Source organism: Drosophila miranda, chromosome 2 (assembly GCF_003369915.1).
Source record: "Drosophila miranda strain MSH22 chromosome 2, D.miranda_PacBio2.1, whole genome shotgun sequence".
NCBI lineage: Eukaryota > Metazoa > Arthropoda > Insecta > Diptera > Drosophilidae > Drosophila > Drosophila miranda.
In genome coordinates this window covers 25,277,076-25,294,689 of record NC_046675.1, presented here as the reverse complement: position 1 = coordinate 25,294,689, position 17,614 = coordinate 25,277,076, and the positions used below count along the sequence as shown (strand labels likewise).

The following is a 17,614-nucleotide window of genomic DNA, read 5'->3' as shown; positions in this document are numbered from 1 at the left end:
TCAAGTTTTCTGTAACCCAAACACCGCAGTTAAGTTAGGTTCAAAGTCAACTCTCAAGTACCCGGAGGAACGTGTTCAGAGCAGAAGTACGGATAGGATTATTCAGAGTAAAATATCAGCTAAAAAGCATGATCCGTAAGATGTATAATAGCTAAATTCAAGATCAAGTTTTGAGAGTATAGAAATATTTGGATACGAAGTTAACCCGAAAAATGTTTTATTTTCGTTTGATTTTCTTTTTTTTTTTTTGGCGTGAAGCGCTTTCAACTTTTTTTTTTTTTTCAATTTTGTTAAGCGTTTTGTGGTTTGTTTGGTTAATAATTTTGGTTATTGCAAAATACAATAATTATTTTTTGGATTTTTGTACGATGTAATATATGCGATTGTTGTGCGTTTTTTGGTGTGAAATTTTGTTTGCATCGAATATCGTATGTGAATGACCAGCAACCGCATGAAAATGTGAAATATATTGGCAGAATGATTGATTCGACTGATTGGCTGACTGACAGATTGACTGATTGACTGATTGATTGTTTGTTGTAAATTACAAAAATGGCATATAACAAAAATATAAAACATTTTTCGTTAACACAAATGTTGAAAATTGAAGGAGGCTTAAAAAAAGAGAGTTTTTTCTGTATGTTTTTTTGTGTGTGGTTTTTGAGTGGGGCGTTTTGGGGGGGGGGGATTGGCTCTCCTCCAAGAAGGTTTGTTTGAGTGGGGTGGTGGGGCCGAGGACTAGTAAATACTCTCTTCACTCACCTCATATTGTGATGGTGCCCCGCGGTGGCGCCGATTTGCGGTTTACGATACAGCTCAAAGGCGGAACCACGCTGCTCCCGACTTCCGGCCAGATCCAGGGCATGTCGCTCGGGCGTATGCGGTGGCAGGTTTCCTGTAAAATAACATAAACACATATATTCAGCATTCCATTATGGGAGGAGTGGAGTGTACACCCACCTATGGGCGGTGGCATGCCCCGATGTGGTGCTATGTACGGGCCCGTTCCGCTGCCTCCGTTGTAATGATGACTGTTCCCATTGTAGCCATTGGCCGGCGGATACGGCTGCGGTGGTGGCGCCTGCCCGTAGTTGCCGTTGCTCCCTCCGTAGGTGGGCTGCTGTTGTGCCTGCTGCTGCTGCTGCTGTTGCATGTGTCCATTGCTGGGCGAGCCCGGTGTCGCCTGCTGCCCATAATGATGGTGCGATGGTGTTGGCGGATAGTAGAAGCCATTGGGGGAACGTGGCGAACCAGAGTCCTGGGAATGCAATCAAAACATTAGCCAAACCATCAGGGGATCCCCCGTCTGTTCACTTACGCCGTTCTCCCAGGGTGTGGTGCCCCCGCTGCCGCTGCTACCACCGCTCTGCACCGGGGGACGATAGTTCTTCGGTTTTGGTGGCGGCACTGGCTTGAACGGTCCGCTGCCATTGCTGCTCGGCGTCCCGCTGCCGTTCATCTGTCCCCCCGGTGCTGCCTGGCCGTTGCTCACAGTCGGTGGCGGCACCACCACTCCGCCAAGCTGCGGGGGCGGCACACTCTTCGGCAGTTTGCTGTAGTCCGCTTGAGAGACGGAATTGTTCCGACTGGACGTGGTTTTTGTGGATGGTGTGGTGGTGGTCGTGGGATGGGTGGTGGTTGCATTATGGGTGTGTTTTTCGTGTGTGTTTTTGGGACAGGTGTCGTACAAAAACATTTGACGATGTGTGTGGCGAGAGGCGAGCACAAAACATAAGCAAGAAAGAGAAAAAGAATTTCACATAATTATAAGGACATGTGTGTATTACAATATGCTTCAGATGCGGATATGCAGGGGGTCTATATGGGGGTCTATATGGTATACAAAACTCTTAGATATAGATATGTAGGTCTTGTGTGATTAACATATAATATTTATTATTTATTGCACTTTCAGGGTTCAGGGTCGAGGGTTTTATTTACATAAGAATAGAGGGAGAATATTAAGGAAGGCCTTAAAGGTTCATTCAAATGGTAAATAGAATGTAGTGCATTTTCGTTATCGTTTTTCAGACGAGCGTATCGTAGGCTGAGACACTGGACATCAGGGCTGGTGGTGGTGGCATCAGGGAAGAATGCAGACGTGGCGCAGCTATGGGTCGCCGATCGTAGCCTCCTCCTCCTCCTCCAACTCCAACTCCAGAGGACAGACGCAAGCGATGGCTGCTTACTTGCTGCTGATTCAGCTGAAGGGCACAGGGCAGAGGCAAAGGCAGTGGCCTGTTAAAGGGTGCAGGCGAGAGCTTGGACGAGGAGGGTGAGAGCGAGTGCATTAAATGCAAATGGTGCAAATGGGGCACATGTAAATGATAGCGTCTAATGGGGGACATTACACATATAATATATATTTATAGAGAGAAAGAGAGAGAGAGAAAGATACAAACGCAATCGAGAAGAAATGCATGCGAAAGTGAAACGAAACGGTACCAACGGAGCAGGAGAAAGAGAGAGTAAAGAGTTTCTTTATATTACAACCGATTCAGGGGCTATATACACAGATTCCCAGACCGGGTAAATAGCCCAGTATAGTCCCGCACATTACCTGTATTTGCCGTAATCCGTTTTGGTCTCCACCAAAGGCTTGCGGGGACTGCTTTCGAGGCCCAAATTCGAGGGACGCTGCGGAGTGCCATTGCGTGGATCTATAATCAGACATAGCCTTCAGTTAGACCCGGATCTGGAAGACCTACAGATAGTCAGACTTACCGATATTACGGGACGCATTCATTTCATGATAGTGGGGTCGGCCTGGGCTGCTCTGGCGATTCAGATCGTTGGCCCCACCAAAGCTGCGATGATCGTGCGGTGTGCGGCCATAATCATGCGATTGGCCGACAGGTGGCAAGGGGCGACCACTGAAAAATACAAATAAATGATTCAAATTACAGATTTGTTGATCATTTCGAGGGTGATGTCTGGCTAACCTTGCATTTGGCACTGATTTGAGATCATCGGGCGCATTGGGACCCAGTCGGCCCAGGTTCTGCATGGCCATCTGCGTGTTGTTGTACGAATCGTAGCTGGACACACTGTCGTAGGTGGAGGCGCCTCCTCCGTTGGCCTTCAGCTGGGCGGGACTGCCCATGGCCGCGTTCATTCGAGCCTGTCGCTCCAGAGAGGCCTGGTGCTGCTGCTGCTGCTGTTGCTGTTGCTGCTGCTGCCGTTCAATGGTGTCGGCAGTGGACCCAGACCCGACCAGAGCATTGCGGGTTACGTACTCCGCCTGGACATCATCCTGGACCACTGGCTTGCCGAACAGCCGCTCCTGCGCCGAGCGTCCCAGAGTGCCGCCCGAACTGCCATTGCGCGATGAGGATCCAGAAGTGTTAAGTGGGAGATCTCCTGGCTTGGACTGACGATCGATGCGCGGTGGCAGATCGGGGGCATTGATGCCGTACAGGGACTGTGGTCTGGCTGCGGCAGGATCTCCTCCCGGCTGCTGTTGCTGCTGCTGGGGCACACTGGTGCCGTAGATCGCGTACTTGCTGGCGTCCACCGTTTGGCGGCGATTGGCCGGGTTCCCTGGAACGCCGTGATCGTAGGGTACCTGTGTTGGAGAGCGGTGCAATCACCAGTGCATTGCGTGTGGATTGGGTTGCAGATCGGAGATTGAAGGGTAGCGAAATAAATTAGATACTGAGATTGGATCATTGATGGTATTAGAGATTGGGCGCTTGAAAAACTCGAGATGTTTCTGTTTGTTTTTGTTTTTTTTTTGTTGTTTTTTGTTTTAGTGGAAGCGCATGCTTGAACTGATTTGTGGTTTCTTCTGTGGCCTCTTACCGTATATGGAGGTGGTAGTCCTTCACCAATTATGTCTCTATCCCTATCCAAGTTATCCTGGTTAGTGGCAATCGATGGATCTGAGCTCGCTTTCACCAACTGCGGCAAATTGCCAAGCGACAATGATGCGGATGGGCCCGGACTCAGTTCCAAATCGGATTCGGGACTTGATGCATACGATAGACGGGATGTGGTCATGGGGAATAGGAAATCATCGGAGAGGGATTCTACGGGCTGGGGTTTTTGTTCGTTTCGGTTTTTTTTTTTTGGTTTTTTTTTTTTTTGTGGTTTGTTCGGTTAGGCGTAAATTTTGGCAGAAAGTTATAGTATTTTTAGCAATAAAAATTGTTGTATTTTTATTTTTAAATTTAGCGCGTTGAGAGCAACCAAAACATTTGGTATTTGGTATTTTTTTTGGTAATTGATAAAACGCAATAACAGCAACAAGAAACGTTGATGAAACATAACAGATTATGCGATAGATTGATTGATTCGATTGATTGATTGAGAGACGATTGCGTTCGATTGCCAAGCATTTTGATTGTTTGTAGATGTGTGTGTGTGTGTGTGGACGAACACAAGATATTTTTGGTATATAGTATTTTATTTTTTTTTATTTTTTTGGTTTTGATTTCGGTTTTAGTTGGTTTTGGACGAGGACATTTTTGATTATTTTTCGTGTGGTTTAATATATGCATCGAGTTTTACGGGATGATTAAGCAGGAAATGACCATGATGATGTATTTTTTTTTGGTATTTTTGTGGTATTTTTTCGGTATGTAAATAAAAGAAACAAATGAAAACGAAAAACATTTAGTTAGCAACTTTATAGAAACAAAATATATAGTGCAAAAATGTGTCAATGGACATTTTTGCAAATATATGTAGACTTAGGCTAAAATATGTAAAATTTTTAATTTGGGAGAATAATCTGTTGGATATTGATGGAGAGTTTGGTTTGTGGAGATGGAGAACTGTCATTAATTGGGGGAGAAACTCGGGGAAAATGCAATCAGGAATAACGAGTAAAGTATTTAAGAGTATTTATATTTCGTTGCAGAACAAAAACGAGTAATAAATGCAACGAGTAGGAATTGCAGCGAGTTACGTTTAAGACTCTCAACGAGTAGTATTTAGATCTCGTTGCACAAAAAACTAGTAAGATATGCAGCGAGAGACGTTTAAGGCACGTTCATCTTTCGAGTATTTAGATCCTGTCCCTTTGGCAATTTCTAAGATTTTTCCAATTAGTTTTCCCTCCCAGGTAATGACAATTTCCGGGCTCTCCTCAGGTTACGTGATATTCATGACATCTCTACATGCATTCAGTCACACATATTATATGTACATACAGTAAGGAGTAACGAGTAGAGGTTACACACAGATCATGGATGTGAGTGTTGGGGGCATACCTTATGAATAATTTAGTGTCAACAACTACATGCAATAATTACAAAGAGAGTGGGAGGATAGACAGAGATTCTTCATTCAGTTGAAAAGCCAGTTGTGCCGCAACGGGAATGATGTAAGCCATTCTTTCGGGGAAGAAGCTCTCCTCCAAACTTTTCAACTAAATTAACACCGATTCTCATGCAATGCATTCGTTACTTTGGCCAACATTGTTGTTGGAATCAGCATTATTGTGAGCACTATTATTATTATTGTTATAGTTATTAATATTATTGCTGTTGCTGTTGTTGTTGTTCTGGTTGTTCTGGTTGTTGTTATGGTTGCTGCTACTACTAGAATTATTCAAACTGGCAATCTGATTGGTGAGGTTATTGAAGGCCAAGCTAAAGTTTCTAGCATCCTCGCCTCCCCCAATGTCATCATCATCGACCAAAGTGCCATCGCTGCCGCCCTCGTCATTCCCATTGCCATTCCCCAGAAGATTGCTGACAGAACTGGAGGATGAGGGATAACAGCCGCCGCCGCCTCCATAGCTGCTCCGCGGATTGCCGCTTAGCAGTCGCTGCTGTGGCTTGGCCATGGGCGCCCTCTTGCCCACCACCACGTGGCTGTCTGGGACAGACGATGGCTGCTCCAGCTTGAGGTTGCTGTTCTTGTTCTTCTCTAGGAGATTCAGACTCGAATCAAAGACATTCTTCTGCAGCAGCTCGTGGTAGTAGTAGGGCGTGGTACGGCGCTCAATGACCGCACCGGGTCGCAGGCCATAGCGGCTGACTGGAGTCGGTGCCGGAGCTGGGGTCAAGCTCGGAGCAAAGCCCTTCGACTGAGCCGTGCTCCCGCTCCCGCCGCTCCCATTCAGGTGCAGATTCATATTCGAGCTGGAGCGATGGTAGTTATGCTTCGGGGTGGCAAAGCTGTTGCTCAGGAGATTCGGCTGCGAGCTGTGGTACTGGGAGCCGGCAGTGTCCCCATCTAGGGGCTTGCCCTCCACCTGCATCAGGGAGCCGCTATTGACGATAGGAGCTTCCGGGTGGGCGGCAGCGAGGCCGCTGGGCATCGAAGAGGCCGGCTTAATGATGGGCACCATGGTGTAGGACTTGCGACTGAGAGGCTTCTCTGCCAGGCTCTGGCTGTGCTGCCCCTGGTACACTCTCGTGGGTTCAAATCCCACAGGCGGGGGCCTGGGCGGAGGAGGGGTCTGGCACTGGCTGTAGCTCTGGGAGAAGCTGCTGGGAGAACTACGACGGATCGCATTCTGGCTATAGCGCGGCATAGAGGTCGATATCGATGTGGAGGCGCGGCAGCAGGCAAATTTGCAAGGCTGGGCGATATAGGGAGGGAACAACATTTCGGTTGGGGAATCGGGGAACTGTTATGCCGGGATAATGTGGATCACGGCCATTGTATGGGGTTGTATGTGTGTCAGTGTGGAGTGGGTGCGTGTGTGGGTGTAGTTTTAAAGAACGGATAAGAAAACATTTGAAAAAGTAAAAATTAGAATATTGACCATAACCAGTTGTAGAAAATTATAGAGTTATACATAGTAGAGTTTTTTTTTGTAAAATTAGTTCAAGAATTACTACAATAAATCATTAATACTCGTATTATAAAAGTTGAGGAGTGTCTGGGGTGGGGGGAAAGAGTTCTTCTGGGTTGGGATATTAATCTAAGGTTTTGCTGTAAAGTTTGTTCCAAATCATACTCTAATCGTGCTTTGTTCGGTTGCTACTTATAAAATATCATTCTTTTAGGTTAAAGTACTTTAATGGAAATGTTTGGTTACTATTTTTAGATATGTCTGACTATTTAGGATTCCAACCCATGCCTGAATATCTTTCTAAAACGAGTCTTAATCGTAAGCTAATTCTGTAAAGCTATTACTAAATTCTGCTTATCTTTAAGGGGCTAGCGATCTTCAAAGTATTCTATAATCTGGAGGGCACCTTGATGTTCGACTCTAGACTGAGATCGAGGGCTGGTCTCAGGAATCGAAAGAAAGAAATACATGTAGTGTGCAAGACGAGTCTCGCCGAAAACAGTGGTTTCTATACGCCTGGTTTGCCTAATGGCTCTCTTAGGAGTTTCTTCAATTTTGCACCTAATGAAATCTACTTTCAATTCAGTTGTTGTGGCTGCTCTGTCTTTTTTTACCTCACTAAGCATGGCTTAGCCGTTGAGCTTTCATTTCCCTGATTAAGAGAGAGAGTAACGAGTAACGAGAGCAAAAACTAACGAGTGCTATGGCTATGGCCGTAGCAGTCTGCTCCTAAAGCAGCTCATGCTGCTTTTTTGATCCCAAACTTAAATCCCAACTATCCTCAAACCTCTCATTTCCCATCACCTGGTTTTGTTTTTGTTGGACAGTTAGGACATCGTTAAAGTAAAAGCTAATGAAGTTATCAATCGAATCACGACAGCGACAGTCCAGACTTAAAGACTAACTACAACACTAGACAACACGAAGACAACAACTAGAATGGAACTACAACTAAGACTAGGAGAAGGGAAGACTGGTGGGGAGGCTGGTAGGGAAGACTCACCTTAGACTCGGACATCCAGACGGCGCCGCTTTGCTGCAGATCGATCGAGTCGCGGAGCTTGCGGTACCACGACTCCTCATCGTTCAGCACAATCTGTGTGCTGAAGATGTGCGACCAGACGCGCTCCAGCTTCTGGCATTGCTCCAGCAGCTTCTTGGAGCTCTTGTGGGCGGCCTTGGGCAGGCCGTGGCGCAGCTGCTTGATGACATGCTTGCTGTCGGTCTTCAGGAATATGACCACGGGATAGAATTGTGCATAATTGAGACGATCGACGGCATTCGGGGTGATGTCCAGCAGGGCATGCTTGCCGCGATCCATCACATCGCGTATGTTCGAGAGCCGCACAATGCGGCACTTGCCGCTGGCAGCGGACTTGTCGTCGTCCTGCAGCGGCGTGGAGAACTTGTCGGGGAAGTCCTTGGCCAGACGCTCCCTGGCCAAGTCGGAGACGGGACCAAAGAGAACGACGGGCCGCACGAACCCGGGATGACGGAGCACCACACGTTCGTAGGCGGGGAACTTGGAAATGCTGTCGGAGAAGACCACATCGTCCCAGTTCTCGCGGGAAAGACTCTTCGAGCGGCGATGAGTGGACCTGTGGGAGAGACAGGAGTGGTTAAAAGGATTCTGGGGATATTTATGGGACACTTTACCGTCGTCGTCGGAAGAAGTTGCCGCGTGATTCATTCGCATTCATCTCCTTTTTGGTGGCATTGAACTGAGCCGTTGCCAGCTCTTCGGCCCTCGATTTATTGGGTATCACACCGCGCTGCATCTCCTGGTGGCCCCTGCCGATCTTCAGGACCTGCCAGGAGCCAACCACTCCGTTGTGGAGCGTGTCGATCACTCGGAATACGTCGCCCGCTTTGAAAGCCATCTCGCCTTTGGAAGGATTATCGCAGTGGAAGTGGGTCTTGATGTGGAACGAGTCGCCGCGTTGGTTGGTGACCACCTCGTCGTACTCCTCCTTGCAGTACTGCACAATCAGATCGATGCGATCCTGGAGGCTGAGCAGGAACAGCACGGCCTCCTCGCGGGTCACCCCATTCATGTCCATGTCGTTCACCTTGAGGATCTTGTCGCCCGGCATCAGGCCTTGGAGCGAAGCTGGGGATCCCGGCTGGACGGCTGTCACAAATATGCCGGCCTCATTGCCGCCGGTGAGACGTATGCCCACACTGCCCTCCTTCTGGAATGAGATGAAGCGCGGCTCGGCGCTCTGCCGCTCCTCGTACAGCTGTCGCCTCGAGCTGTAAAAGTCCTCTTGGGCTGCACCGCCACTGGTGCCGCGTGGTGGCGGCGGTCGCGGCGGCTCCTCCACGCCACTCCGGCCCCTGCCCCCGTTGGTGGGGGACACAGGCCTGTCCAGCTGCTGCAGGGACACCCCATCCATGAGGGGCCCTCGGGAGCGGCCGCGCGGCGTGAGATTGCTCTTCTCCTCGTTGAGGCCGTTGCCATTGAGGCTGGGACCGTTGGAGGTTCGTGTCGGGGGCTGCACATAGAGATTCTGGGACGAGTAGCTGGCCCCGCCCGGCAGATAGGCATCCTCCAGGTTGTTGCTGCAGCCGGAGACCTGGGCCTGGTGGCTGGCATAGATGTTGCTGCTGGACTGCTGGTGGTGGCCCGAATTGTTTAGGTTCATTTGGCTAACGGCCGCCTGGTTGGTGATGTCGCGCAGCACCACGAGATTGAGGCGCTCCTTGCAGCCGTCGATGATCTTCTTGGCCTCCTTGAGGCTCATCGTGTCCCCGCAGTTGGTGTTGTGGATGCGCGTGATGATGTCGCCCTCCTGCAGGCTGTAGCCATTGGCGTTCAACTGCTCCCGGGCCTTCGAGGAGATCTCCTTGACGAACAGCCGACATCCCAGCACCACCCCGTAGTCGTCCTTCTTGTTGCCCTTCGTGAGGGTCACCTTGATCGGCTGGCCCCCGCTGGCGTTCTGCACGAGCGAGGAGTTCAGGGAGTTCGGCTGACTCAGGCTGGACATCACAGCGCCACTCGGCTGGCCGACGCCGCCGGGCAGGACTCCTCCGCCATTTCCGTTGGCCACCATCTGGCCCATGGAGCTGAGGCTGTGCGAATGCTGGTGCTGGTGCTGCACTCCGCCGGGCAGCCCCGCGTTGACTGTGTTCAGGGGCACGCGCCTCTTCACCACCAGAGTCACGGTGTTGCCACTGTCCCGAAGCACCTGCACCGCCGTGGCATACTCCACATTCTCCAGGGAGACGCCGTTCACCGAAATGATGCGATCGTTGACTCTGAAAGAGGCGGCGAGCATAGAAGCTTCGTTAGTACTGTATCTGGTACTCGTATATAGATTACAATGTCACAGCACTTGGCTGGCTAGTAATTACGGGGTACACAGATCTTATGGTCCCTCGTAAACCTTGCTCTAATGGCCAAATCGTGACCGACTATACAGAAGGAGAGAGAGGGAGATACGATACAGGTTTCTGTCCACCAACCCATGCCATAGACCATAGACCATAGACCATAGACCATATGCAGGTCATTAGGCAGCAACGACCTTGTCCACTTTACACTGTCATTAGACATGCAGCCATAATTACCAACAACAACAAAGGCACACTGAGAGAAAACAGAATATTCTATGTATGTACCTAAGAACATGTTTTGGGAGATCATGGTATTCTTGAAGGAGAAGATCTTCAAATGAGATGCAAATAGTTCCCGAAGCAAAAGAAAGCTGAAGAGGATTCAACAGTTGATGTAGAAATCAAGTCTATAAGAGAGTCTATAAGGAGATATGATCCAATTTTTTCATGGGATCAGTTCCTTCTTTAATTATAGTACATTTTGAGCATAAGTATCTTTTAGACCACAGTTTAGTACATATATTAAGTAAGATCTAAAGACTGTCTATACCTTAAAATATCCAAGAAAGGTTCATATTCCTTTAAGTACATTTTAATTTATATTTAGTCCATTTTAGTGGGCACATTTTCACTAACTTCTAGACAGTTCTAGTCTGGAATGTCCAGGAACATATTCCCCTTGAATAATGGTAGTCTTTATAAAGAATGTCGAAATATGTAACTCGAGACCTTAGTCCCTTCGTTTCTCTTTCTGTACCTTCCAAAACTCTCTGCTCTGTCCTCCACTTCTATTTCGTATATTCTTGATCATTTTTCTCAGTGCATCTGCAGCACAGTAGCGCACAACGCAGATTGCTGTGGATCATTGAATCGGCAATCTGCCAGGTAGAGATCAGACTTGTATCTGAGTCTCCGTCTCGTGTGTCGATAAAACCCAAAGTGAAATTCAGGTTAGACATGGATTGAAGTCATACGCTAATAAACAGGCACACACGCAGAAAAAGACTGAGAAACAGACAATTGTCTACGGCTATTCAAGAGATGACTAGACTGGAAGTGGAAGTGGCAATAGAAGTGCAAGTAATAGAGAGAATCCGAATCAAATGGCTGTCTTTCTAAGCGGCTTCCGAATGGTATTCTATGGAAGATACCCCGAACAATTACATACCGTTCTTGGAACGGAATATGTACAAGAAAAAGTAATAGCACAAATAGCACATGACGAATTAATGACAAGAATGTTATAGATACCAGATACAGATACAGATAGATCTAGAGAAAAGTGTTTGCTTCGTCTGTCTCTTGGCTTTTGCCAGACAAAGTGGTTAATAATTTCTATCATTAAATTGCATGTCTCGAGGCGAAACATAACCATAATTAAGTTGTCCACAAGTGCAGAAAGAAGAGAGCCACTGAACCAGTAGAGTGGATGAAATGTGTGCCGTGGCGCGTTTTACTTTCGGTTTGGAACCATTGAGTCTGGTCGGCCTCTGGCTCTTAAGTCTGCTCTCCTCTGAGCGGCTTAGCAATTAAGCTGTGCAAAAATGCGGCAAATGTGGCTTGGAATGGTCTTACTCTCTGAGCGGTACGTAGTCTTGGTCTTAGTCTTGGGGTTTGGGAAAACACAGCTAACAGTGAAACATGGGGCGTAATGAACCCCACATGAACCACCACATGCTTTCCGGCAAGGTCTGATCTGGTCTGGGCCTAATTTAACAAATATTTTTCCAGGCCAGCAGCCGGCAGACAGCGGGTTTTTCCTTTTGAAAACGTTTGCGGCAGGTAAGCCAGAAATTGTTCTCCAACTGTCGGTCTGTCTGCCGGCCCGTCCGTGTAAATAGTTTCTTTGGAAAAAAGATTATGACAAGTTTTTAATCACGAAGCGAAGGGCCATGCCATGCCATGCCACGGCGGTGTCGGGCCCGAGTTCGGATCAGGTCTGTGGCATGTTGTCTCTCTATTGAAAAACGCTTTGGAATTTTTATTATCAACAAGAAAAACAGCTTCAGAAGAGACCGAGACCGACTTTGGGGACAAACAGAGAGACCCTAAGCACAGAGCAGCTGTCGAGGCGTTGGTTTAATTATATATTTTATACTTTTTTTTGGGGGGGCCTCTGGCTACGTGAGTCGAGGGAGTGGCAAGAGGTTCGGTTCTAAGCTGAAGATTAACGATGTCAGCGAAGTGATGCTTTGTCAATTGAGTCAAGAGAGCGTGTCCAGAATTTTGTAATGCTCATTAAGTGTAGAGAGAGGGAGAGCGAGGGGGTCACTTGTGGTGGCCATAGGAAATGCTTAGTCTGCAGTTTATTTGTTGAATCAACCTGCAGTTGCAGATGCGGGGCACATTTAAGACTCATGTCAGGGCAACAATTAGTTTCCTGCCTTCGAAAACAGAGAGACGAGGCCCCAAGAGGGGGTCGTCACTTCTGCCTAGTCACTGGATGGATGTGGGATGGGATGGACTGGGATGGGATGTACTTACTGCAAACGATCCTCGGCGGGGCCACCTTTGAGCACATCGCTCACAGCTATCGAGGGATCACCGTTGGCAAAATGGGGATTATCACGTCCACCGGAAACGGCAATGCCGAAGCCATAGCCGGGTACTCGGGTCACCGAAACAGTGTGATATTCCCATGTGGTGCGATCGCCCTGCAAAACAAAAATACAAATGGAAAATATTATTAAAAGAGAAAAAATACAAATGAAAAAGGGAAATCAGTAAAAAGGTTTTTTCCAATTTATTCCAATATATTTTAATTGGAATTTGTTAAGGAATGATGGATACACAGCCAAGCGGAAATGCACATGTGACTTCCGTTTCTCAACGACCTGTTGCCCATCCCAAAAGCCACTCGAACAGAAATATATGCACAATTTTATGCCCCACAGGTTCCATTTCCATCCACCAGCAGCACCCGTACGTATGCGTCAAAGGGTAGATAATACCCATTAAAAATATAAATAAAAGTAGATAAAAGCGGAATGCAGTAGCACTGTTTGTTTTCTGTGTGCATTTGCTGTGACTTTCTGGGGAATTGTTTGCTGGTTTCCCCATGTTTTCTGTGTGTGTTCCTCTGCACTCGACGAAAAGGTTAAACTGCTCGTAAATAAAGATTCGAATGATTTGTTTATGGTACGGATTTTTATTCGAAAATTCTATGAATGAAAAGCCATAGCCCAAACAAGAGAGTGTTTAGTGATTGTGTGCTGGGAGTATTTGTGAATGAATGCGGGTTTTATGAATGGAAATAGAAGAACTGATATGCAGATTGATTGAATAAAGAACTATTCATGTGGAATATTAGTAGATGATCATTCATCTGTTTAATATGTGATTTAATTAGTAGATATTCATTCATTTCTTTATTCTTTATCTATCTGTCGTTTTATTGCTGGCTCATATAATTCCTTATCTAATCTGTTTAGTTTTTTAATTAAGTTTTCTTACGAAAACCCACACAATAGATTGCCTGGCTATAGATATTTATTTATCCATACCATTTCCCCTTAAATTATAAGAGAATTTTACTGAAATGTCTGATCCCTTAATCCCTTCTGCAACACTCCATTCAGTGTTGATTAACGTAGTAATGTCATTACGTACAGTCTGCCATTCAACACTTGTTTGAATGGAATTTATTTACCAACTATTCGAGCACTTCGATGCCACATCGGCACCCCACCTGCAATTACAACATCATTTGGGGGTTCAACAGCATTTACCCTCACAGCAGGTGCAGCATGAGGCAGGGCGGAAACCATGCAACCCCCCGCCTGGTAAACTCAATTGAGAGATCTCCCAATCATTTGCACAAATCCAATACAAAATAAAACAAGAAAATAAATCAATTAAATACCAAATCCCATTCGAAATGGGAGCTCCTCCTTCCGCTGCTGCTGCCGCTGTGGCATGGCATGCATTCAACATGATTCACTTGAATCCGTGGCAATTCATGCCCCTCGCAATCGATTTCGAATAATGACAGATTCGACAGATTCGACAGCCAATCCCCTAAAATAAAGCGAATTTTCTGGTCCCAGGTGGGCGCCTTAAAAATAATAATAATAACAGACGCATCCAATTTCAAAATTTTTGTGGAGAAGCGTAGCCGCATTTCATGTGTGGGCCGCCAGACGACAGACGCGCGCGGCTCTAGAAAAACACACACAAAAACTACTACAAAAATAATAAACAATAAACAATAAACGAAATAAATGAAATTAACTAACAAAAAGCTGTGTCGGTCGCGTGGGCCAGCACCAGTTCGGAGCAGAGTTTATAAATATTTATAAGAAAATATATATTTTAGTTGCAGCCTCGACAGAGACTCCCCCCATCTGTTGCAGGTGTAGCATTGCGATGGGGGCATGCATCCATGAATTTGCATCAGACTCTGACTCCACATCTGTTCCGAAAAAGGGGAGCATTTCTTTTACTTTTGGTTATGCTTCGTTGGAAAAAAACAACACTAAAAAGACGATTTATCAAAGATTTATTTTGACCGAGTTTTTTGTTGCGTGGGGGCGGCGGCGGTAAAATTATAATTAACTTAATTGCAAGTGAAATTAGTTGGAAATTTAATGGGGTGTGTGCACAGCCAAAGACTTTCTTTGTGGGGTTCCGGGGGATAGGCACAAGGGGTCCGGTGGTATCCATATGAGTAAAGATATTCATAATTAATCTTGTCATACGCTGTGCACAGAGGCCGAGGCAGAGCGCCTCTTTTTTTGGGAGGAGTTTCCTGTAAATCAAGCCTAGGGGGAGAGGCATCAAATAAAACCATGAAAAATGGATTGAAGATAGATTTTTAGAACCTTGAAAAGGGGATTTTTTATTTAAGAAATTTCCTGTAAGACTTGAATCAGAGATGGATCAAAGTAAGCCCAAGACAGAGTACTTTAGAGATACTCTTAGTTAAAGATAGATTTCGTATCTAATAAAGAGAATACAAATGTTTTTGTTCCTTAGGGATACGTTCGAGATACTTCAATAGGTATTACTGTATCTGTACCTTAGTGTTACAGAAGTATCTCATTCGGGTAAGTCATTCCCAATACAAACCAAACCCTAGGAATATTAGAAATAGTAACTGCCTTCAATCTATGCATAAGCACCCCTCAAAACCATCAAAACCCAACATACATCTCCGCAAAAGGGAACTTTGGTTAAACAAATCTCTTGTAATATATCTTGGAACTTCTCTTGAAGAAGTTTTCCTTGTATTACTACCGTGTATCCCATGATAAACCACAATCCCATGCCCATTATAACCTTGACGCCCTCCCCAACATTCCAGAGACCCAAACTTGTGTAAAGCAACCTTCGTCTACCGCATCTAAAGCATACATCAGATGTTTTATCTACTGAATTCTGCCTGCTCGGCTCATCGTCAGAGTTTAAGTCACAGTCACAGGCCCTAAGATTTATTACGCATTTTCTACACACACTCTTGGGCATTTAATGGCGTTTAATTATAAGGAAAAATAAGTTGTTGTGCTTACCACCAACATGTTGTTTGGAATATAGTCCGGAAACTTCATTTTGTTAATGAAAATGAAAAGCGTTTCTTGAATGGAACTTTGAACGAGTCAAAGTAACTTAATTTGAGCACTTAATTGGCATCGCGCGTATGGCATACTCGTATTTATATTTATGGAGAGACTGTAATCTTATTTGTGTTTCATTTGTGGACTCTTTTGCAGCGGAACTGGAAGCACAGCAAGCCATACAAAATAAAAAATGTGTACGAGAGTATTCCCCCTCAAGAAGGGGGCAACAAGAAATATGAATAAATGTTCAAAGTTTGTTTTTTTGTTATTCCGCGATAATAAAGTTTCTGCTGGGGGGAGACCGGCGCGCCAACGGCTGGGCTGATGTCACTTTCAATTGTTGTTAACACGAGAGAGGGCACAAATCGCATGAATAATGTACACTATATATAGAAAATCCCACAGATTGATTGCACTGACACTGAGATAATGATTTACAAATATATATTTTTCATGAATATTTACTATTACTTTGTTTGAAGTTAGATTTCGATTCTTTGAGTTTTCCAATTTATTTAGAATACAATTTGCATGAAAACTGCAATTTTCGTTTAAACTAAATTTTTGTTAGTTATGAATTTCATTAAAAGATTATTTGCATTTGCAAAAATCCCATAAATTCATAAATACTATATTTATTTGCATTATTTTTTTTTGTAGTCTTTACTTTTGGTTTCGTTTTTGGTTTGCCTTTTGGGTTCTTATACTTTGGAATTTATTCTTAAATAATTTGCATATTCAAGTGACAGGCGACACGAAATATCTTAGCGAGGCGTCATCGCGTACTACAGTATCGCACAGATACTTTGCGCTCTTGCGAGTAAAAGCTTTTATATGGGTGTTGAGGTGGCACAAATTAGCATGAAACTAAAATATATACATGTAGATGCATAGATACAAAGTGTATCTCATCGGATCATTGAGAGTGGCGGGCACTGGCAGACAATGGCATTTCTTTATAGACTTTATAGAAACCAAGTGGCAAAAGCCAATGACCAGCTGGGCGGGAAGCGAAGGGAGGGGAAGGGCACTGCGACTCTGGGATCTGCCTCTGAGTTTGCGTTGCAAATTTGGAGCGCCACAAAAAACAACAACAGTTGGGTTTGCCTTTGCATTCGCTTCGTAACGTATCTGTTGTATCTGGATGCACCGAAAGTGAAATGTTTTTCGTTTCGCGCCTCACAGCTGCGCTTCGCTGAGCGCATTTTCCATTGCACGGAGCACGGTGCACGCTGCAGTCGGTTTCTGCTTCCCGGTTCCCCAATAGCCACTGCCATTCCCTTGTTGCTAGTCTAGATTTTCGTTTTCCTTATACTCTGCATCTTATAGATACGGAGTATCTTTATCTTTTTGGTTCGGAATGTCACTTGCTCCGTTCGAACAGCTGCTGGTCTTCGAAGCTTATTAACATTTTACATTCTTAAGTAAAAAATGAAAAAAACACAAACACAAGCACAAGCACAGCGAGAAGGAGAGAGGTGGTGATATAAAGAGGGGCGCCGTGGATACCGTATCTATCGGATACGTCGCGCCGTCGCAGTTGTCCGCTCGCGGCCACGGTTGAAACTTGATTGGAAACTGTTTTTACCTACACTCCCAGCGGCCATGTGGATGCCAGTTCCACAGACGGCGAATGCGATCCAAGCACGCACACAGCGAAACACTGCATGCTTGTGTGCGCTGGTTACGTTCCACAGTCCACAAGGCACACACACCGCCATAGACGCGGCCGGAAAGGCGGCAGCGAAAACGAAAATGTAAACAAAAATGTGAAAGAAATCTCTAGCAAATAGAAAATATTTGATAAAAGTTGTGCATGAAAGAGATTTCAAGATATGGGTCTTTTGTTTTCTTTCTTTCATTTTTTTATGAACTGCGGGTCAGTGGAATGCGTTGCCTGCTGTTGGTGTTCGAGTGTGTGTGTGTGTGTGTGTGTGGAACCCATTGGTGTCGAGAGAATGAGAATTATATG

At 45.7% G+C, this 17,614-nt stretch overlaps 1 protein-coding gene across 14 annotated transcripts in view; it reads right to left on the bottom strand.

The window, feature by feature from the left end:
• LOC108154591 (tight junction protein ZO-2) overlaps positions 1–17,614 on the bottom strand; it is a 114,552-nt gene that overhangs the window by 4,356 nt on the left and 92,582 nt on the right. For 5 of the 14 annotated variants that reach the window (XM_017284894.2, XM_017284900.2, XM_017284895.2 and 2 more), the window contains 10 exons: positions 12,572–12,741; positions 8,405–10,009; positions 7,752–8,346; positions 3,802–4,035; positions 2,943–3,565; positions 2,725–2,873; positions 2,561–2,660; positions 1,319–1,586; positions 961–1,258; positions 763–895 (listed from right to left, as the gene is read on the bottom strand). In XM_017284894.2, the coding sequence (XP_017140383.1) occupies positions 763–895; positions 961–1,258; positions 1,319–1,586; positions 2,561–2,660; positions 2,725–2,873; positions 2,943–3,565; positions 3,802–4,035; positions 7,752–8,346; positions 8,405–10,009; positions 12,572–12,741 (4,175 nt within the window). Of the gene's footprint in view, positions 1–758; positions 896–960; positions 1,259–1,318; positions 1,587–1,617; positions 2,335–2,560; positions 2,661–2,724; positions 2,874–2,942; positions 3,566–3,801; positions 4,036–4,070; positions 6,581–7,751; positions 8,347–8,404; positions 10,010–12,571; positions 12,742–15,594; positions 15,801–17,090; positions 17,213–17,614 lie in introns of those variants that run through there. The other 9 variants (XM_017284902.2, XM_017284903.2, XM_017284905.2 and 6 more) reach the window with 6 other exon arrangements.